Genomic DNA, 23057 nt, shown 5'->3' with positions numbered 1-23057 from the left:
GCTTAAGCTCTTGTTCGTCTGCTTAGATACTACTGTTCGGGGTGAAAGAACGTTGATAAGTGCTGGCATTCAACTTTTCCCTGCTTGTAAGATTGATGGTTATCTTTCTGGATCGTGGATGAACCAGGGCCGCGCAGTTGTGCCGCCGATGCAATGCGATAGGGTTGGCACACTCACGGTTAAAAGGTTCCATGCGATGCTCAGCAACTTGAAGTTGAAAATGTAGCAAAAAGAAAAGTTAGCATCGTCTGTTACGCAAAATTATAATTGGAACGGAACTACTTGTATGATGTTCTTTGATGAAAAACATCGTATTTTGGACTATTGTTGAATATATTCTTTGTTCGGTTTAGGACAATACAGTAGGCGTGTATCTAAAAACGGTCGTTAAAGAATTTCACTGGAACGTTAATACCGTCACGCTTGAGTGAGCTGGACATGAGAGTTTATCCAACAGTGGATTATAGAAGGATTAACTTTCGCCGTCAAGACTGAATTTAGCAACAAAAACTCCACAAACTCCGGTGCTTCGAACTTGTCGGTAAGAACCTTTTCAAATCGCGCATTTGCATTTATGTGATAAATTTGAAAAAAATGAGACGATTCACATTGCTGACTAAATATAGAAGAACTTCTTTCCCCTGATCAACAGCGATAATGCGTAATCACTTAAGATCTTATTATGTATATTTGGTACGTCGGTGTACACAATTTGTGTGTCCGGTAAAATACGTTTTTGCTGGGCGAAGACAATGAAAAAAAGCGCTGGAAAAGTTGTTTTTTTTATAATATTTTCACTAACAAAATATTATGTTAAAATATAAACTATATATGCCTTTTGAAAGACGGCAGAAAAACGTACGTTGGTCTTGGGAGTCCTGCATGTTTAGAACGTAAAGCCCCACAAACAATTCCCATATGTTGTACGTCACAAATAACGAAAGGCGCTTTTACAGGTGATGGGACACTCGAAGCATCACGTGGCTGATCACGTCCTCGAGAAGCGTCCAGGAGGAATGAGCAGACGCGAGTGGGCGCTACAGTGCGCGAAACGTCAGCTCCGTGACGTTGATCTTTGGAGGTCGACGGCCGCGGAATTTTTGGCCACTTTCATTTTCATGTTCATTGTTTGCATCACTAATATGATGCCTCACGGAACAAATGGTGAGGGCTTCGGAACGTAGATTAGATTGTTAAAACATTTTCCCTGGGCGATAAATGGTTAAGAGTTAGATTGTTTGGCGTTACCTGAAGTGTTATTTTCTGTCAATGGAACTGCTAAGTAAAAGTAGCCGTTCATATCGTAGTTGTGCCATTGGCAAGAATAATACTTTTTTTTCCAATTTTTCTCCCAAAGCTTTTGCCAGCACTTACTTAACCTGCTCCTGTATCTTTCTTCAGGAGAAAGCTTTGCAGAGGGCAGAAGAGGCGAATTGTCAGGAAAAGAAGACCTGCAGGTAAATATTAACATTGCCAGATGGCTTCACATGTAGGAAAGTTTACTATTTATTTCACTATTTTTTAATGCATTCCTTATGAAAGCTAACACACCACACTGTTATACAAAGTCATAACATGTTTTGTCTTTGTCTTCAGACCAGCGTGGGAATCGCTCTGGCCTACGCCACGCTGATCCAGTGCTTCGAGCACATCAGCGGTGGGCACATGAATCCGGCGGTATCCGTTGCCATGGTAATAGCGGGCCACGTGACGCCCCTCAAGGCCGCCATGTACGCGATGGCCCAGATGACCGGGTCATTCAGCGCAGTGGCATTGTGCTACGGGTGAGGCTGCTTTGCATTGTACTGTAAAATTTGAATATGGTTACCATATGGCGATTTTCGGGTTAGTGCCTTGGAAAACGCTTGCCCATGGCTGGGAAAAACCGTAGTCGCTTGATTTGTCCTCGCGTAACTTAAAGGAGCTCCTCCTGCGAAGTCTTTGCTTGCGCGCGATCATATCTCAAACTCGACTGGTTGCTACATTTTGCGAATATTTCTGGGTCATCATACTCCTACCCTGATTGACGCAAATTGCTGGTTGCCACGGTAACCTTGGGTCTTTTGTCGCGCATGATCAGTCACTCGCGAGGAATGCGCGGTAACTCGCTATCTGGTAGATAAGACATAATCTTGTGGTGAACCAGACAACTCCATTTATATGCGCCTTGGACTGTGGTCAAAGTTTTCCCGGTGTCGTCGCTTTTCCGTTGTATCGTATCCGGATGTTTTCTACAGTTTCGGCCGTATTAAAGAGAGCATTTGGTTAAGCTTTGGGATTTTAGTGGTTTCAACCTGTTGTGTACTGCGCGCTTCATGCATGCATGACCTGGAGGAGTACGTTGTCACATAATGTATTTAACGAATTTAAAAAATTGCATTATTCGACATCAGTAAGCTTATATACTGGTCTTGGCTCAGTGCTTGCACATAAGAAATGCATATAGGCAACTTTTTGGTCGTACATGTCCCACTACATATGGGTAAAACTAATATATCCTGGAGTATGGCGTGTATTCTTTATCCCATATCGACGTTGCTTGTAGATTGTAAAAACCAGCACAAATGCCACTCTATCTGGCTTTAAAACCACCAACGATACCAAAATATCCCTGCCTGACATAGAGTCTCGTAAACCCACAGGCATTTGTTCAGGTTAGTTTCTTTGAGAGCCAGTCGACTGTCGTTGTAGTTGCTTGGTAACACGATCGCACCTACAAGCTATTTGCGGTTAAATCTGCACCTGTGAGGTTTTCATGGAGTTATGGGGTCCATTGTTGCAGCATAGTTTGGGATTTGCTTGAGCCGCAAGGCTGCATCGACTCCGTATTAGCACGGTAACTTGGTTTAAGTTCGTGCAAAACGGAGAGAGAGCAAAATGTTTACTAAAGATGCGATTGTTATGCTTTGTGGAACGCCATTAAGGCAAAATATTTACCCCTAAAACTGCCCCAATCTATGATATTATATTGCTGGTGTATCTCAAGCAGTGGACTATAGCGCAATTCTCGACTGGGCCACGGATCAGATTGAAAAATATGTTTAAACGCCAAAAATTAAGGGAAATCGTAATCGAAGTGTGTGGGTCACGAGTTCTCTTGCAAAACTACACACAAAAACCATTTAAAAGCTCAGGATCCGGCTTCCACGCAATAGGTCAAAGAGTGTGACATAGTAAAGGTCAAGGGTAAAACGTGTAGCTGACCAAAGGCAGTGGCGACCACTCCCGACGTAAGGCAATCCTCTTTATGACGCAACAGTCGTTTGCACTCGACTCCGGAAAGAGCACTCAAGTATTTTCCTCTCGAAGCGGATTTTCTTGTTTGTGTTCGAAGCTTTCCGACCACCGGTCACGTGGTATTTTGTCCGTCACACCCGAGTGCGTTCAGGAGTTAAGGAAGTTGATGTTGTCGTTTGTGAGGTGGTGGAGTATTAAAGTCCTGATATACACTCCTAACAATACAATCACTCATAACTCTTTTAAAGCATGCTTCAGTTGTTTGCAGTATGAAAAAAATTTATTTATCTTTATGCCAATTAAACGCCATGGGCGAGACCGTTTTAATGCACTTAGTTGAAAGTACCTTTGTTATGACTTTAATAACTGCAGTACTTAGTAGTTGTAATTCAATTCAAAAAACATCAAAGCAAAATTTACAAGTAAACACACGACCAACAGCATTCATTTTGACAAAATGTCTGATGTATAACATCCTAGTCATTACTTAAAAATAGTTTGTTACGTACAATCGCTCTAAAAGTTACACTTATTTGACGTAAACAAAAAGAGGTGTGACGTAAACAATGGATTGCCGATTAATGGACGGTAAACGATTGTTTACTATCGAATGTGCGTTGTGTGCATAAGCATTGTGGAAGTGGGACTAATAGCGTTGTTTTGTATTCCTCTCGGGAAGTTTTTCGTAACAACTCGCTTATGTTTATTTGAATTGTTGCTCGTTTGTCGAAAGTTTGATGGATCGTCGTTAGTGTCAAAAACTTTCACACACTGCAGTTCATCCGAATCCGGTTTTAGAAGTTATTCCGCATTTCATTTGTTTAATTCGTTGGTTTGCACCAGCAGTCGTGTAGTGAGAGCACTTCTGAAAAGAAATTAGAATCCAGCTTTCGTTTCGTTTGAAACGCTTAACAAAGGCGAGGGATTGTGACAGAACTGTTTTCATACCCTTTCTAGTTAACTTGTTCTGTCTTATAAACAAAAGAGCCACAATAATCATTAAGAGCTACAGACATTAGTGCACATTCTTTCAACTTATAGGGTTATATAGTCCCTGTTGCATTGATTGGAACTTGTAGGTCAAAACAGTGTGCACTCGTGTACGCGGGTTCCCTGTTTTCTTTCTAATTACGTTCACTTCAGTGTTTCAAAGTTGACCTTTACCCTGTTTTTCACCAGGATGATACCAAGTCCATCCCAACAACTCAACTCGGTTTCGCAACTCCACGAGGCCTTGCAGCCACTTCAGGGTTTCGGGATCGAGATTATGCAGACGGTCATACTCACGGTCACGTGGTTGGCAACGTACGCAACGAGCAGATCCCAACTCGGCTCTTCGGCGCTTCCAGTGGGCATTGCCTACCTGGCCAACTGTTTGTGGGCGGTAAGTCTGTGATTTTTGTCAGTTGCAAAAGGCGCTTAATTAATGACGTAAAGTGGATGAGAGTACAAAGGTGAACATTTAAAGAATGGTGACATTTTCATTTTAACCAGTAGAGTTTTAGTTTCCTAAAAACAAAAACAGATAGCTAAATTATTTCCAATTTTAGGGACGTTTAAGTGGATCGAGCATGAATCCGGCCAGGTCGATACCGCCAGCCGTACTTTCCAAGCATTGGTCCAACTTATGGGTGAGTAAATTATGCATATTGAGGTTTTAAAACTGATATTGATTTACAAATTACATATCTGCGTTAAAATAATATGTTGTTTTTATGTAGCCTGTTAAATGGCTTCTAAATATATTTTTAAATGGCCAATATTTGGCTTCTTTTCATAATGTTTGCGAATAAGTTAAAAAGTTCATTTATGTCTTCACACTCACTGTATTCTTAATAATAATAACTAGAACCTTATTTCATCGCGAAAGTTTTAAAAACGTTTTAACAATATCCCATTTCTGTTGCAAGGTTTACGTCGCTGGTCCCCTTACCGGTTGCGTTATTGGTGCGATCCTTTACACACAAGTATTTGACGTATCACCCAAAAGTCCACGTAGCAGAAAACTAACAGCATCGGGAAGAAGTGGAGAAGGTGAATAGAAGAACTTGTGATATAAATGTTTCCAATGTAAAAAAATCTAATACCGTCGGACCTCGGTAATCCGAACCAGTACATCCGGAAACCCCGCTACCTAATGCAAACCTTCCAGAAACAATTTTTTTCCGTGCTTTTCACCACTTGCATATTTCCGATTTAGTTTATCCGGATACCCCGCTATTCCGACGTTATAAAACAAAGTTTTCCGGATTAGCGAGATATGAATGCATTAACTTTTCATATAAATTAAACTTTCAGTTTATGTTACGTCATAATATGCATTCATTTATTCACAGTACATGTTTTTTTAGGTGAATCCGTGCAAAGCGACCAAGAGCTCACCGAGCTGGCGCCACTCAACCATGTAGAAACGCATCATCAACCAATTACGTCATCAAATCACAGCGACGACCGCATAATTGTGGCGCCAGGCCACATCAATAACGTTAATCAAGCAGGCAACCACACCCTTCTTGCCCAACCGGCCACTCCGCGTTTACGGCAGTACGTGCAGCAAGAACTCAATGCCACGCCCCATACACGCCCCGTACAACGTCACCAGACCCTTCCTTCGTCGACCAGGCGTCCCAACATGAATTTGCAACCCCTCCGCTACCCCCCGTCCTCAGGGGCGCCTGTTACGTCAGTCACCGCCAGCCGGATAAATACTCGACCCACCCCGCGCCCCAACACAGCATGCGGGATTCCCCTTACTCCTCGGACCCCTACCGACCCGTTGGGTCGCATAGCAACGCCATCGAGCGTATTCAGGACGCTGAGCGTCAGCGAGCCGTTTACCCACAGCTCCGACGCTCTAATCGACAACAGTATATTGTGACGTCGTTGGGGACGATTGTGACGTAATACGGCACTATAGTGGTGTAACATTCGATTATGCTGTTGGGGAGATGTTGGAAGAGAGGAAAAAGGTGGAAGAAGTCCCAAGGATGGCGCAGAGCTGATATTGTCCTGGAACAGGAAAGATGAACATGTAATGTTGCTCCGAGATTGATCTGTTTTTTCATGTGTTTTTTTTTCTACGCATTTTTCTAAAACTCGTTTTCACAACATTCATTATGATGATAAATTTGTTCTTACCGATAACTATTCAGCACAGTCCATATTAATTAATGTATATGAGTTCTTTTGCTGTTTATACTTTTCTTGCTATAGTAACTGACAAGCCCATGCCTATATTGACATTTTTATATATTTTTTATGGTCGTTTTTTGCAAACAGTATTTTTTCGCTGGAAAATATTCCGTTTCAATTTTCAACCAAATGCAGTTTTTGTTCCTTTTTCACACTTGTAATAAACTGAAAAACTGTTTATTAATTTGTTGTGGAATAAGAAGAATACTTCAGCAAACTTAAGAGATAAACTCTATAATAAAATATGTACAGGAATTCTCCCTACAGTCTGATGGGCAACAAAAATTTGATAACAGATTTTTTAACAAATTATATAAGAGAAAACCTAAGTCAATTGTCGTTATGTTGTGTCTGATATTAGTATTTCGCCTACAATTCGGCATTCACTTACATAACTTGTCCAATTTGACTTTGTAATTTCTTTGACTCACATAACCAAGTTTTCAATTACGAACGTAATTCACGGTTTAGTAAATCTTTAATATAAACAACATAGCCTAATATTTCCTTTAATATAAACAAGATAGCCCATATAATGGTAGAGAACTTCAAACAATTTCGCCTCGTCATTTTGCCGGTTCGCGTTCATTTTACATTGAAAATGATTGTAGAAAACAATCGAAACGTCTGTATGAAGTACTCTACCATTGCATTGGCTATCTTGTTTGTATTGAAGATGCCTAAAACCGTCAGTTATGTTTCTAATAATCCATATTTAATTTTTTAAGTATCCGTTTAAGAAGTTTATATGTATAATTGCCTGAGTGGTAATGTCAAGGAACAAATTGCGACGTGCAAAACTGGGTTGGTGCTAAACTGGAAGGTGCGAATAACTTTTGTTTGACTTCGTGTTTCTGGAGGGTGAAAATTGACGCCAGTGGCCAAATGTACTTTTTTTGTCCTTCTATATAAGACCGATGTAAACCGCGCTTGCAAACTAGTGTGGAAAGTGCGTGTGTCCGAAAGTTATTAAATTAATATAAAAATATTTCGTATGTTCCATTATTGCGCAAGAAAATTTTCTGAATGTGTCGATTTTCCTTTTTTGGTGTCTTTACAAACTGTAGGCAGTGCAGCATGCGTTCTACAAACTGCAGTTTGTCTGATGATAGCCAGAGTCAAAGTCAAGCATAGGATGTTTTTTGCTGTTCAGAGATTGGTATAGATAATACGCCAGGGTCCCGCAGCTTATTCAAACACAGGGTCTTAAATTCAGTTCAAACTTTCGTACAGAATGGTGATAAGAGTTGGGAAGTGGCCAAATTGATTTTAGAAAGCTGGGGAAAGTGACTTATTTGCTATTAGATTAGATTGCTTCCGATGTGCGTGTTTGTTTGCCGAAGGAAATTACAAACTCCTTAGCGCTGCTGGATAACTCGGCGCTTCGTAACGAATTTTATCTATTCCTTTCCTGTTTGTGAGAAACCTGTTTTTAAAATTATAAACATTGGAAACTGTTTGTATCCAAAACAGAGACATTCAAAGGTGAATGAAAGAATTTTTACATGATATTTACTAAAGTGATTGCCAACGTTTCAACCCATTTCTAGCATTTTTCCCACAGTTTTCTGTTTTGCAATTGTTTTCCTATTTGACATAGCGCACTAAAAACGTGTTTGATCACTGTCACATGTGCGTAACAGTGACATAGTATTTATCCCAAAAAGTTTAAAAGAATAAATTAAGCAAACGGAACTCTTCGGATTATGAATTACATGATCGTCGTGAGAACGGGTATCACTCCGCAAAGGCGGGTAATCGTCAACAATATTTATTAAAACTTTGTCTTAATAGCATTGGGAAGTTATGTCTTAAGGAAATGCGTCTAATCCAGATTTCCTTTATGTCATATTCGACTTGGAACAATCGGCGGTTGTGACATAATTAAGTTCGGTTTGTTTCATCATAGTAGTCGATTATCGCGTCTGTGTTTGCAGTCTGATGTTGCCGACCTGTCTGCCTTTTGTTATCAGTTGGCCAAGTTTGCGTACTTGCCTGTCCCGCTGACAAGGACAAGAAATCAAGGCCTGTTTACTCTAGACACGACTGTATTTGTCAAGCAAGGAAATTACCGACAGGTTCCGTTTTCCAGACATCCTGGGGACGTTATAAACTGGATAACTTGCCGCAAGGAAATCATTTTGACTTGCATCGATTGAGTTACAGACATTAGTGAACGTTCACAAAAATTGTATACGATCTCGGGTAAAGTCAGATCATGATGCAAAAATGCACTTTTCGAGTTTTGCTTGAAGTAGAATTAGAAGAATTTATGTCGCGTTTTTGGATTGAGGAAAAATCATTTTTTTAAATCAACTTGACAAATTATTTTTTCTTGAGATAGCGCAAGACTGTTTTGGGGATATTTGCAGCTTAGTAAGGGTGATTTCTAGAAGCTAAAACAACAAAAACGTAGTAAACATGTTTTGTGTTTACGCTTGTTATTGAACTAATTTGAATGTGGCAGGTGGACAATGTGATGCAAGCGAAAACACGAGAATGGCACAAAGGAGCCTTTTCAGGTGTACTAACAATTGCCTGATGAAGATAAACGAATAAAACAATGCATTCTATAGGATCGCGTTCACTTAATCTGGTTTATCAGTGCCTAACAAGATAAGGAACATTACGCACCTTGGCGACACGCTTCATTGGGTTTATGAATAAAGAGAAAGCGTGCGCTCACAAAGAGAATTAGAACAGCGCGGCGCGGGGGGAGAAGTCTGGGCCACTCAGAAAGTGTGGCGGCATTTTGAAAATGGGTCTAGTGTGGCGTTGTTTTCGTGGTAGCGTTGTTTAAAGATCTCTCACAGCGGGGAAAGTGGTAGAACGGTTGGGGGTAAGACTTAGCAAGGTGTGCTGTGTGGGTGATAACATTACCAACTGTGGAACACGTGTTATGGATTTGTTGTCACTTATAAATACCTTGGAGGTGTTGTGTTTTATTCGGCAGTTATAGCAGTGGTTACATGCAATGCTCAGTTGTTTAAAATAAAAAACAGTTGTGCAATTTATTTTTATTTATTTGTTTTTTATAGAAATACAGAATTTAGCAAGTCAAAATGTTCGATAAGGTAGTGTACAATTCGCCGTGCGTATCACATAATCAGCGTAATAAGAAAATAACGCCAGGACCATACAGAGCGACCAAGCTATGGAATGAAATCGTCCAGCTGTTTCGGGATGGTATGCCCACACGTAAACACAGACGACATTTGAAACTCTACAACGACTGTTTCGCTGCATCCGAAGCTGTCGATTTTCTGCACAAACTACTGAAAAACAACCACAATATTGGAAACGAAGTTACGCGTTTTCAGGTTGGAAAGATTTATTAATGTGTGTATTTAATGAAAGTATAATTAAAACATGTAACATCCCTGTTGAGCACTCTTGGGAAAAGTTCACTTACCAGATGTTGCAAATTAGGCCAATTAGTGGGATAATACTGGGAAGTGTATTGCCAGATAATCTGATTATGATGGATTAGTCATGAGAAGTAGCTCACGGACACTAATAATACAACTGCCAAAGTTAATGGTAATTATTAACATTGCAATTATTTGTAGACAATTCAACTGTTAAGAAAATTTTTGAAAAACCACGTCATTGAAGATGTTCAAGGTCGTTGGGGCACAGAAAACGTCAATGATGACAATCACCTGTACAGGTTAGTAACATAATTGTTTTAATTTGCACATATATATCATATGTATTGGTGCATGGTAATTAATGGACATGGTGAGTAGTTCTTGTTGACTAATTTTTTTGTTTTCTACAGGTTTGCAGACAAAGGTAGCAATGCAAACAAAGCAAATCACAGAAATCCTTTGGGGAGAATAGATGAGAATGTCATGCAAGAAAGAAACAAGAAGAAAGAAAAACAAGTGAAGGAAATCAAGGTCAAGAAAGATGCCCAGTTTTCAAGGCCAAATGGAAAATTGGATCAAGGTTTGATAAATTATATTAGAATATTTTTACTTAGGTTTCTAATGTGTAAACTTAATAAATCATATATTTAGAATTTGCATCGTCTGGAAGCATTACTTCAAATTCACCCACTGTTTGTCGACGACCCTTGCCACCTGTCCCACAATGCAAAGTTATGTCAAAAATTATAACTGATGCTGACACCAACAAAGTGTGGGGTGACACGGTGGCACAAAAACTGAAAAGATGTTTAAAACTTGATTCTCTTGATGAACTCATTCTCCCACAAGATATTAATGGTAAATTTGTTAAAAAGTAATTATTTGATTCTTTTATTGTTTTATGAATGTTTATAAATGCACTCTACAAACAGTGTTATAAAAGTTGGCTATTGTAAAAATTGCTTTTGCAGACTTGCAAGTTAAATGGTAAACAAACATTCCATTGTTTAAACAATGCATTTTCTGTTTGCAATTAAAGTCTCTTTGTCTGTGAAGAAGCATGTAATTGTTTGTTTGCTTTACGCATTGTCTCCATTCTTTGGAGTAAATTAGCTGTTACACATAAATCTTCTATTCATTGACTAATGACATAATTTATTATAGGGGAGTGGGTGAAGCAAAATGTAACAAATGTTGGAAAATCTGGAGTTGTTCAAGTAAACATTGATCAAGATCTTCCCTACTGGACTTTAAGTGCTATGACTTGTTTAGCAAACTGGCCCAACAGTAGAGATACAGGTACTTATGCATACTGTGTTGTATAAGTATTATTATTTCCCTAAGCTTGCTTCAGTTACACATTGCATATGAGTTATCAGACCATTATTTTTTTAGGTTTGCTATGCTATCCAGGATTTGAAAGTGATGTTTTCAAGGCGGTTTGTGAATATTATTGCCGAACGCCTCCTAACAATAACAACAACAACAAAAAATCTCCATCACAAAGTGAACATATTTATGCTGAAGTTGGGTCTTCAGCTGCCAAGGCAACCCAAGAGCCATTACTCACTTACCAACTTTATGAGCTTTTTACAAATGCCCTGTGTCTTTTGAAACCTGGAACGCAAAGCACAGCCATTGAGGTGTTACAGTACAGCTTGCTGCTTCTGCCTCCCCCAAACAGAAGAAAACTTCACTTGCTGCTGAGGTTGATGGCAAAAGTTTCGGTAAACGCTCATTTGATGAAGCTTAGTCCCCACATGCCGACCAGGGTGTTGCTCCTTCACACCTTTTCACGCCACATTCTCTCTTGTTTCGAGGAAGTGTATCTTGATGAGCTTTTGGCGATGAGATTGGTTACATTCCTCATCGATCACCATTTGCAGGTAACTTATATAGAAAGTCACATGTTTTTTTTAATGGTGTTTTAAACTTTTGTGGTAAATCAGCTGTTTTTTCCAACTTATGACTGTTTCTAAAAGTGCTTATTTTTGTCTAGGTGATGAAAGTTCCTGTGGGATTAAAAACAGAAGTTGAGCAGAAAATTGCTAACATGAAGAAACCATTGATAAGGTTGGCACAGTTTTAATTTATACAATATATTCTTTAGTTAATTTTAACCTTTTCAGAATTACGGCATTTTTATATTAATACCTTCATTTAAAACCTTGGAATTTGTACACAGATATGCTGATGGCAATCTTGAAGGATCATTTCTTCAATATTCATCTTTCCCACCAAGTGACCTCATGCCCTCTGTGGACAATCAACAATTGTCAAGGTCGAAATCCATGGATGTCATGAAGTCTTTGACATTTGGTCGCAGGCCAAAACCTGCTACTGTTGAGCCTCTCCTAGTACAAAGTCGGGCAAATAAACACTCAAAGCAGTAAGTTTTATAGCAGCACCATAAAATCATTTTTGTGCTTTCAAATGTCATATTTGATCATTGTGAATGAGTTAGGGTCATCAACCAGTTAAACCTTTTTTTTAATACTTCATACAACTCTTAACATTGCTTTAAGTGTGTCCTATGAACATATTGTTAGCATAGTATTGTAGTTTCAAAATTTCACACTTTTAACTGTATTTGTTTTTTGTAGTCGTAGATCCATGACAATCGAATTGCAAGATGAAAACAGATCCGTCGAAAAGCCACAAAAACACACAAGAAGTTCCACCATTACAAGCAAGGTGTTTAACTTGAGACTAAAAAGCAGCAAGGAGCAGCTGAAACCAGCTCAGTCCTGTCCCAACATTTGTGACCGGATTACTTTACACCCTTCACCTACAACCAACCTACCCTCGAAAACCTCTGCTATATCTGCATCTAATCGCAATTTAAAATTTTTGATCAACAAGCTCCGTAGAAATCGTTCATAAATGTGAATTTCTTTTCTTATAAGTTAACCATACTTACAAAAGACTGACCTATCTTACTCTCCTGTCCATTGCCAAAGTTCCATTTCCAGTGTTCGCTTTTTTAATGAATATTTTTGTTTGTTGATGTTTTACCTTGTGTATGTGACATTTATGTGTATGTTTTGGTAACGTTCATGCTCAAATTCTTTAAATCACAATCTAACACATACTGGTACTACAGCGACATACGTGCAACTAATTTTGTATGCTTACTACCTTAATTGAAGCTGCATTCTTTATTGTTCTAAACCAATTCTTTTGAATTTCTGTAACATTTTTTAATGTAACTTTACCTGTTATGAATTAAACCACTACTATCCAAACCAAATTGCTGGTATTATGGAAAACAAAATTTTGGTCCCATGCCAAATTAAATGTCAAAAACGAGATAAAAGTGAATAAGAAACGAAATAAACTCAACAAGTTCTGTGAAACAGAATTATAAACCAAGAAAAAGTTTTCACAATTCACTTTCACACGATGAGGATAGGCAGTGAAACTTTCAACACAATTCTTTAAATATTATAGGAAAACAAAGTTTAAATTTCTCACAGTAAAGATTAGTCACCAACATGAAGAATAATCCCCACTAACAAATAAATCACAAAAAGCAAGTAGGCAATGGCTGCAATGCAAATTAAGGCACTCTAACAGAACAGATAATGGCATTTTAGTCCAAACTGTGATTCCACTTTGGTTTGGTTTTATTTAGGAATGCTGTTATTCCCTCTTTTCCATCATGCAGTCCCAAGTTCTCGACCATTATGTTTGAGGTGTCCCTGAGATTAACAAATGTTGAAGATATTAACAAATGTTGAAGATATTAACAAATAGAGCAAAACAATCTTTAAGGTATAAAAAATGCAAACTTTTACTTATTTAGGCAAAACCTACTGGTAGGCAGAGTTCCGGTCTTTTACAATCTGTCTGTAGAAGGTGGATTTCCCCATTGCGAGAACAGAACGACTTTTGTCGCAAATGCCCTCGGCGATAGACATCACCTCTTCATGAAGCTTGTCATGATCAACCAGGCGACTGACAAGACCGCGGGCTAAAGCCTCTGTATGAAACAACCTTTGAGGTTTCAGTTATTATTTTGTACATTTGACTAAATTACCATTTGCATCGATAACTTTTCCGGTAAAGAGCATGTCAAGGGCCAGTTTCCGGGGGACAGAACGTCCAAGTGCAACAGCAGGTGTAGAACAAAAAAGGCCAATGTTGACACTAAACATGATAAAAATGGTAAAGTGTGAAAAAAACTGCATTTCTGATAAAGGCTTTTTTTCTAAACAATCAGACTCTGCCAACATTGAATAAAAAATGGATACAACACATAATAATGACAAAAAAGGTTAAAAAGATCATTAGGTGATTCCACTGTATGCAAGTCGTGCAGCCTAAAAGGTCTTGACACACATCTAATTACCCAGGTGTGCAGAATTTTGCATTATGTGATGCAACTGCAATGTCGCAGCTGGCAACCAGTTGACATCCAGCAGCTGTTGCAAGCGCTCCCACCTCACAAATTACAGGTACTGGCACATCTTGAATCAACTCCATTATGTCACTACAAAGGTGGAAAATGTTGGCATGGTCTGACCTCCGGTGTTTTTGCATCTAAATGAAACAAATGACATAATAAAAATGACCATCTTGACATACATACTTTCTAATTTGTTAAATGTATAATTTAAAAGTATTAACTGCAAAAAATGAAAAAATAATTCACCGAGCTGCTTACATATTTTAAGAACATAACTGTTATCAAATTATGCAAGCTTATACCAATTCCTTAAGGTCGTGCCCAGAGCAAAATACAGGTCCATTGGCTGAAATAATAATAACTCTGAGGTCTTCTTCCCTCACGCCACGTAGAATGTTGTCTTTCAAACTTTCCATCAAAGCAAAAGAAAGAGGGTTTCTGTAGGATGAAAAGTAATTTATACAAAAAATCGTCAGTGGTTAATTTCAACTCAATACCTCTTGTCCGGATTATTGAGAACTATGTGTCTGATCCCATTTTCTTGTGTGCACAGAGTTAACGGATGTGATTCTGTGGACATGAAACGACTGGTAGACAACGCAAGGGGTGCCCTCTGAAAACACAAGGCGGCATTATCAACTTTGATAAGCAGTAAGCCAATACATGCATGAGATAGCAACGTACCGACAAATGCTTTGCCAAAGACAAAACTTTTAACATGATGTATTTAGTTTGTGGGACGTTTCGCTACAGTTTACTTTAGTCTGCAAGGGTGTTGCAAGGATTTCAGCAAATCTTCCCAGGATCCCAGCGAACAAAATTGATTCGGTCATGCATGAATGAACTTGCTTCTCGAAACACTTGAGCAATGATAGCAAAAAAACATTCACAATCTATCATTTTGGATGGTTAGTTAAAGTTTGTTAATTTATGCATTAGGTTGCAGAATAAAATGTTGAATTTTGAAAGATATACGAGGGTAACATCTGTCCAACATAACAAAAAAACAGGGCAACACTGTAACACCTCTCGTTTAATCATTGCAACGCAATTTTGTGAAATCTTAAAAACATCATTCTAAAAATTGACGTAGTAAATAAAACAAGTTTTCAATGTTTGTCGAAGAAAAATTTAACAATATATTTTGTGTTTGGGATTTACCCTCGTAACTATGGAGAAAATTGTTTTAATCCTAAGCGCCTGGAATAATCGCAAAAGAATGTTCATTAATTTATTTATTTACCTATGTTAGTGCTAAAGTTTGAGAATATTACAAATCCCCCGTGATATAATGTTTGTTATAACATAACAAACCTATATGATTTTTAGGATGCGATTATGTTTAGCATCACGCACTAGTGCTCTGTTATATAAAATAATATTTCCGTTTTGTGATATGAAGGACTTCGTCTACGTGGGAAAAGACATACTGCACTTTCGCACCGGTCAGCGTTGAGCATGGCGAATAACGAGCGAAATACATTTTTTTTCATATATACAATGCTAGTAAACTTCATAATGTATTGGTCTTTTTGTTCGTGGATTGTTACAAAATCGCAAAAACAGCTTTTTCAAAGTGGTTGACTATAATGTTTGTAACTTCAAAATTATTAAAGGAGTTTCACAAATGAGAGAAAAGAAATAATTAATAAAGGAGACAAAAGAGTAGTTTGTATAAATTGTTTATTGTCTTTTCTCTTTATTATGTTTAGAACTGAAGATGCTTTTTAAAGTGAAACATATGTATTAAAAAAGCATTTAGATACAGGGATGTTTAATATAAAACTATGTTTGAATAGTAAAATAATAAAACTAAATTTGCTTTCTAGCCTTAACATGTAGGCAAGCTTGCTGTCCAACTTTTAAAACTGATGTGTGATGTCCATCATGAAACGAATAAACAAATTCTTTTACATCACCTCCAAAGGGGCTGTTGACAATGACACAGAATGGAAACAACAAAATGAGCAAGCGGAGAACAACCTTATTTACAAAATGATTAACTTTTCGGGTGGTGGAAAGTTTGTTGATGTTTATGATGAAAATGGACCAAAAGAACCATATTCGAAAAAGAAGAAACGGTTGCAGGAGTATTTTAAAGCTGAAGTTGAACCTGATTATCTGCATAAGAAATGTGTTGACATTACCAAAGATGAATACCACACCTGGTTCAGCAAACAGAGGAAAATTGCCAGCAAGTATATCAAGCACAAAGAAAAGCATGAGGTAGTAGTTGATGGCACTCTTGAAAATGATGAAGAGGATGAGTACAAAGCTGCTTCTCTTGATACTGTTCTCGACAGTTTTTGTGAGCACAGCATTAAGTGGAGGATTGACAAGCGTGGTGCGGTTGGTGAAACGCCAATGCATTTGCTCTTTCTCAGCAACACAGAAAAGCACATCAACATTGCCAGAGCAATTTTGGAAATCCACCCAGAGCTAGCTATCGATGTGTACGAAGGATCAGAGTATTTTGGTGAATCATGTTTACATCTGGCGATAATTCAAGGCAATGTTGAAGCGGTGAAGCTACTTCTGAACACTGGCGAAAGTCTGGAGAAATTTAGGCATGGTCGTGCCCGAGGCAAGTTTTTCCGACCACTAGATGTCAAAAGAGGTGATGTCAAACTTAGAAAGCATAAGTTTGAAGGTTATGCTTATTATGGCGAGTTCCCTCTTTCATTTGCAGCAAGTTCAGGAAACCAAGAAATCTATGATCTGCTGATAAATTGTGGCTGCAATCCAAGATTGAAAGACAAGTTTGGTAATGGTGTACTGCACTTAACTGTTATCCATGACCAGCCTGCAATGTATTATCATGCTGTAAAACACTCAAATCAGCCCGCTGACCCAAATCAGGAAAATGAAGATGGTCTAACCCCACTGGCACTAGCCGCTAAACTGGGCCGCAAAGATATGTTTGAAAAAATACTGGAAATTTCATCCAAGGAGTACTGGTCTTACAACACTGTAACATGCTCTGTGTATCCGCTCAAGTCTTTGGATACAATTGGCCCTGAAGGAAAAACAGACTGGAATTCTGCATTGATGATGATTATTCGTGGAAATAAAGATGGCCATTTGGACATGGTTTCCAACGATGTTGTTCATCAACTGCTACAGGAAAAGTGGAAGAATTTTGCAAAATGGAAATTTCTTCGCCTTCTGTTCTTCTATATCATGCACATTGCAATCATGAGTCCAGCAATTTACTTGCGTCCAGATGCCCAAAGCGATTTGCGGTATGGCAACAGCAGAAATGACATAATACGCTATGTCTTTGAGGCACTTACTGTCACTATATGTTTTGTTATATTGTTCTACGTCTGCCGAGAGATTTTCTTGGAGGGTTTGAAAGGTTTTTTACAGAATGTCATCAGTATACCATCCAGGGTTGTTTATCTAATTGCAACCTTCCTGATGCTTCTCTGTGTGCCATTCAGGTTTGCTGAGCTTTACAATGCAGAGATTTGGTTGCTTTCCTTTGCAGTTCCAGGTCTGTGGGCATACCTGCTCTTCTTTCTTAGGGCTGTGTCCCAGTTTGGTCCACTGATTATTATGATATACAAAATCTTGAGGTCAGACATATTCCGATTCATACTAATCTATGTCATCATTCTTCTGACTTCAACTATGGGCTTTTACTATCAATACCATGGTCAGAATATCACTGCCTTTTTAACCCCTCACGGTTCAGCAATGACCTTGTTTCAAATGAGTTTTGGGGAATTCAACTACCCAGATATTCTTCAGGGAAAGTACAATGCCCTTTCAATACTCCTGTTTATTGTATTTATGGTGATCGTGCACATTTTGCTCTTGAACATGTTGATTGCCATGATGACAAGGACCTTTGAGAAGATTCAGAACAAGTCGGAGAAAGTGTGGAAGCAGCAGTGGGCTGCGATGGTTGTCACTATGGAGCGGTCGCACCGTGAAGCGCAACGTCGTGAGTTCCAGCAGTCGTATGACATGAATATCAATACACAGCGTGTATCCAGTGAAGGTGCGGCTCCAACGGAACATGACAAAAATGTCAACATCCAATACCAGGACCGAGGTCTCATGGTGATTCGTCACCAGACAACTTCCGAAACTGATCGCAGAAAAAAGTTGCAGAAAGGATGGAGATTGCTAGGTGAAAAAGCTGTGAAAGACAAAGCAGTGCAAGAAGCTGCAGCCCAATCTAATTTGCGAATCCATAGTCTTGCTGGAATGGCGGATTTTCTGACTGAACACCCACCTCGTGAGCCGGAATATGGAGAAGAGGATGACCCTACTGATAATCCTACAGAAAATCTTCTTTCTGTAGCAAAGAGCCAATTTCAGAAACAATTTTCAAGGCGAAATAGTGCTGCATCCATAACTGAAAGCACTTCCAGCAATCAACGCAGGAACAACGGAATTGTTTGAAAGGTTTTTACCACAATTACAACTTTACACAAACTGTTTTTTATCAATTATAAACCTGTCAGAGAATTTCTTCCAAGCAAAGTTTCAAGGAATTGCAGTGGACCTTTTTGTCTACTTTGAAAAAAGTAAGTAACTTTTAATCCTGGCACATCAAAGAATATGTTTGAATTTTATTGGCTCTTTTGGAAAAATATTTTCAAAAATGTTGCTGAATGGTTTATGTTCATTTTTCAAGTGTACTTACATCAAATACTATTTCAAGTGTATTCAGTTGTTTCAAGGCAACTTTATGCAAAACTTTAATATTCAAGTGTACATTTTTTGGTATTTTCTAATATATTGCAAAGGTTCCTTTTCAGGCATGACAATTGTCTTTTTACACTATTTTTTCAATTCTGTTCCAAGTGACTTTTATGCATTTAGTTTTGTATAATGTGTTTTCAGCACTTCAAGTTATTGTTCCCATATTGCACTTGTTTACCCATTGCATATAAATACTTGTATTGCACTGTACTATATTGAACACAAAGATGTGGCATTGCAGTTTTTCATATTTGTATTGCATTTTGTCTATATTTCACAATATGTATGGTACATTTATAGTACTCAAAGCACAAGTAGCTAAGGACAACAATTTGTTTCAGTTGTTGCAGTTAAGATGGTACACACGTTGTTTGGGGTGTCGGTTTAGATCATAGTTACTTCCTGTGGTAATTGTAGCTTCCTGATCTGGTAGCTGAATCAAAAAACACATGCTGTTTTTTTGTTGATTGATAAAACCAGTATTCATTGACATGTTTTGAGAGATTTCAAATGTATTATTCAGCTGAACATATAAAAATTGCAGATGTTTGAGTTAATATCTTGTTTTACAATGTATTTTTCTAGTGAATGAACTAATCTCAATGTATTAGTATATCCATTGCAGCCCAGTATCGAACAATTTTGTGTTCTGTTTTTGCTTGTTTGCACATAACATTTCATTTTTTTGCTTAGGTTTTTATTTGTACAAATGTAAATATAATATAAACTGAATGCACAATGAATAGAAGCACTGCAAAATATGTGACACTCTGCCTCCTAGTGTTGCAAAACTCGTTACTTATCCTTACGTTGCGATACTCCCGTACAGCGAGCACAGAGGGTCCAAAATACCTTTCCTCATGTGTCGTACTTGTTGCTGAGATTTTAAAGTTTTTTACATCTGCAGCCATGCTCTTATATCATGCAAGTAAGTATTGCAAATATTTGTCCCCGAATGTTGCAAAATTTCATAGTTAACATTACAGAAAATATTATTTTTGGTCACAGTTATATAAGTAATCACGAAAAAAGTAGAAGTACTTGTTCCTTGTGCTTGTTTTATGATCATGCTTGGCTTGTTAAAAATAAATTTTATTTTTAGAGTTCAGCATAAAAGAGTTTTTGAATGATGCCCATTCAGCAACTGTGGGACACCCCGCTGATTTCATGAAGATTGCAGTCCCCTCTGGTATTTATGCTATTCAAAACAACTTGCTATTTGTTGCTTTGACATACTTAGATGCAGCAACATTCCAGGTTTGATAGGTTTTATAGAATAATATTGTTTTTTCACAATAAAAACTTAAGTATTAGTTTAAATATTATGTGTCTGTTGTGTGAGCACAAATTTTCAAGGATGCTTATTTAATACTTATCATGATAAATATTTTAAATGGATGTTTATCAATAGGTGACTTATCAACTGAAGATTCTGACAACGGCTTTTTTTGCTGTGACATTACTGAAGACATCCCTGTCTGCACAACAATGGGGATCACTGTTTTTTCTAATGGTTGGTGTTGCCATGGTCCAGGTAGGATTATTTCTTTGTCTGAAGCTTTAAATTCTATTTTCAGCTTTTATTTAATTTATACATATATTTATATTTTTTTATGTATATTACTTTTCGATTTTGTAACAAAATATCAAGTTTTTGCACTTACATTTCTGTACATTCCTGTTTTTAGTTTCCAACTGACGAAGTCTCAAAAGAAATTGTTTGGTACAATCATCTTTATGGAGTGATTATAATATGTATTGCCAGTGTTTCAAGCGGTTTTGCTGGAGTTTACTTTGAACTTCTTCTTAAGAAACAAAAGTATTCATTGTGGCTTCGCAATTTGCAAATGAGTGAGTAGTTAAGAGGCATATTTTCTCATAAATCTAGCACAATTTAAATATTACTACAGATAAATTGAATAAAAGTTTCCAAAAAAATGACCTATTGCAAAAACTTATTCTAAATCATAAAATATTAACATACAAAAACTTCTTGGTGCCTGTTTTAAATTTTTTTTTGTTGCTAGGCTCCTTTGGAATTGTTTTTGCCACAATTCAAATGCTGTGGATTGATGGTGAAGCTGTTTTAAAGGATGGAATGCTACAAGGATTCGATAAAATTGTCGTGGCTGTTTTGTTGTTACAGGTATGTTTTTATGCCAGGCAATCCTATTCTCCATAGGACAGGTTTTGACCTGACTTCACACAACAAAAGACTCACCTATTGAAACATTAGCTTTTAAACATTCCACAAAGCCAGCCATCGGCTTGGGTTCTCCAACACCTTTTAAATGCAGGATCGTTTGTAAAAATATTGTTACTTTGTAATGAACAAGCAATATTGTTTTCTTTGTGATGATACATGTAGACAATATAGTTATGTGCTATGCTGTATTTCCTGTGTCTGTACATGGTTCGTTGTGTACATTGTAATCGCTGTTATTATCTACAAATGCCAGTAATGTATTTTTTCCAGGCATATGGAGGTCTATTGGTAGCTTTTGTTGTACAATATACCGACAATATCATCAAAGGATTTACAACATCAATTTCTATTCTTGTGTCATATTTCCTTTCCTACATGGTGTTAAATGACATTGAACCTACTTTGTAAGTATTAGTATAGGTATTTATTATATAGATACACTATCTAGAACTCTGTATGGTTTTAATGATAAATGCATTAAACATCATGCCATGTTCCTTCCTGTATAATATGGATTTTTGCCATGTGTTGTTAAACCTTGCTTTCTAAATTGCAGACTATTTACCTGTGGTGCGGGATTAGTGGTTGCTTCGACATTCTTGTACGGCCACAAAGGCACACGTGCAAAAGCTGGTTAAAGTGTGTGTTGCAAGACACATTTCCTTTTATTGCCTGATGCCTGGTGGCCATTTATTGTTGCAGTGCTTCCTTCGTATTAGCAGTAGCCAGTACTTCTGTTTCTTCTTTTCATTTTAACTTTTCAAATTGTTTGTACTTTAGATTAGGTGCCTAAAATAATGTTTCTTATTGATTTTCATTACTAAATAATATAATATCATATTTATTTGAGCATATGCACCAATTTAAATAATCATCTAACCCTATGAATATTTTATATAATGTTACCTTTTATAAACTTGCAATCACTACAATTAATGCATTTTTGTTTCAAGTTGACTATGTTATGGCAAGGCTCATTTCAAAAAGTAAGCCATGCGTAAAAGCGTTTTTTTGCTTTCATCTGTGAAAATTTCCACAAAACAAAGGTCCTGAATTTATTAGAAACCTCAGTTTAGGGTTTTTTGCACAACCACTGATTTTGAAAATAGTGTGTTTGTTAAAAGAATAGTTTTTGTCGAATTTGAAAAGTGGGATTAATTTTTATGCACTTTTTTGCTTGCCAGTAAATAAGAATGAATAAAATTCAGAGTTTATTGTGTTTGTTAAACCGAAGGCCACATGAAAACGAGGTTAACATTACTGCTGCAAAACCGATAAATGTTGTTGCCTTTTCCTGCACTTTTGAGTCGATGTCCACAACTACCATAACTATGAAAACTATCCAAAGCAGAGCTGCCGGCAAAACAAGAGCGGTCGTCACCACCACTGTGTCTTTCGCAATTCTGGAGCCTGAAGCCCACGTTCCTATAATGCCTGGTAAAAACGTACAGCATTATATGTTGAAAAATTGTAACTGACGATTTACTTAATTGTAGACAAGCACGAGTACGCCTTTGTTGTGTGGTTTTTGTGTTTTTGAATTTCGCCCCCTGAGAACGATCTATAAAAGATTTAAGAGATTTGTTATTTAAAGAAAACCTACTTACCGCATGCGAATGAGCCAAACATCAAAATAGCGGCGCACGAAACCAAGTGTTGGTAGCCGTTGTACACCTCGCCTCCAAAAATGTGCTTTACGACGACAAGACAAACCTCCATCAAGCAAGTGGTAGCAATAACACAAAGCAACAATTCGAATCGGGTAAATCCTTGTACTTTTTCAGTCCAGCTCACGCTTCCCATATCAATAACAACCGGTCCATCCAATCTTCTGCCCATGGTGGTGAAATTGTGGATCAAATTCGAGTCGTGACAAAATTTACCCGTTTTACTTTCAAAAAACAAATATGGCGACTAAAAGGAATCT

General features: G+C 37.7%; 6 protein-coding genes across 6 annotated transcripts; 4 read left to right on the top strand and 2 right to left on the bottom strand.

Annotated features, from left to right (window-relative positions):
* Positions 1-358: 358 nt before the first annotated feature.
* LOC145911567 (aquaporin-2-like) lies at positions 359-6576 on the top strand. Its single transcript, XM_082998955.1, has 8 exons — positions 359-541; positions 957-1164; positions 1402-1457; positions 1597-1784; positions 4417-4621; positions 4788-4868; positions 5148-5271; positions 5589-6576. Exons 2-8 carry the CDS (start codon positions 960-962, stop codon positions 6113-6115), a joined length of 1386 nt encoding a protein of 461 aa, XP_082855081.1. The 5' UTR covers positions 359-541; positions 957-959; the 3' UTR covers positions 6116-6576.
* Positions 6577-9491: 2915 nt separating this feature from the next.
* Positions 9492-12901, top strand: LOC145910592 (DEP domain-containing protein 1B-like). The gene is made up of 9 exons (XM_082997779.1): positions 9492-9749; positions 9999-10099; positions 10211-10380; positions 10452-10658; positions 10965-11099; positions 11196-11686; positions 11800-11873; positions 11986-12189; positions 12404-12901. Exons 1-9 carry the CDS (start codon positions 9492-9494, stop codon positions 12681-12683), a joined length of 1920 nt encoding a protein of 639 aa, XP_082853905.1. The 3' UTR covers positions 12684-12901.
* A 140-nt stretch (positions 12902-13041) lies between these two features.
* LOC145910593 (enoyl-CoA hydratase domain-containing protein 3, mitochondrial-like) lies at positions 13042-15031 on the bottom strand. The gene is made up of 7 exons (XM_082997780.1): positions 14893-15031; positions 14706-14821; positions 14511-14646; positions 14152-14342; positions 13840-13949; positions 13617-13782; positions 13042-13501 (listed from the first exon to the last, which is right to left on the bottom strand). Exons 1-7 carry the CDS (start codon positions 14926-14928, stop codon positions 13393-13395), a joined length of 864 nt encoding a protein of 287 aa, XP_082853906.1. The 5' UTR covers positions 14929-15031; the 3' UTR covers positions 13042-13392.
* Positions 15032-16041: 1010 nt separating this feature from the next.
* LOC145910397 (transient receptor potential cation channel subfamily V member 5-like) lies at positions 16042-19617 on the top strand. Its single transcript, XM_082997506.1, has one exon. The coding sequence runs from the start codon at positions 16087-16089 to the stop codon at positions 18619-18621; it is 2535 nt and encodes an 844-aa protein (XP_082853632.1). The 5' UTR covers positions 16042-16086; the 3' UTR covers positions 18622-19617.
* A 14-nt stretch (positions 19618-19631) lies between these two features.
* On the top strand, positions 19632-22344 carry LOC145910398 (UDP-N-acetylglucosamine transporter-like). Its single transcript, XM_082997507.1, has 7 exons — positions 19632-19852; positions 20027-20181; positions 20336-20458; positions 20613-20775; positions 20952-21070; positions 21401-21534; positions 21687-22344. Exons 1-7 carry the CDS (start codon positions 19663-19665, stop codon positions 21766-21768), a joined length of 966 nt encoding a protein of 321 aa, XP_082853633.1. The 5' UTR covers positions 19632-19662; the 3' UTR covers positions 21769-22344.
* On the bottom strand, positions 22334-23007 carry LOC145910400 (uncharacterized). Its single transcript, XM_082997508.1, has 2 exons — positions 22738-23007; positions 22334-22564 (listed from the first exon to the last, which is right to left on the bottom strand). The coding sequence occupies exons 1-2, from the start codon at positions 22967-22969 to the stop codon at positions 22335-22337; spliced, it is 462 nt and encodes a 153-aa protein (XP_082853634.1). The 5' UTR covers positions 22970-23007; the 3' UTR covers position 22334.
* Positions 23008-23057: the final 50 nt, after the last annotated feature.

The sequence above is a fragment of the Ascidia mentula genome, chromosome 8, assembly GCF_947561715.1.
Source record: "Ascidia mentula chromosome 8, kaAscMent1.1, whole genome shotgun sequence".
NCBI classification, from domain to species: Eukaryota; Metazoa; Chordata; class Ascidiacea; order Phlebobranchia; family Ascidiidae; genus Ascidia; species Ascidia mentula.
The sequence above is the reverse complement of the archived record's forward strand: the minus strand, read 5'-3'. Positions and strand labels throughout refer to the sequence as shown.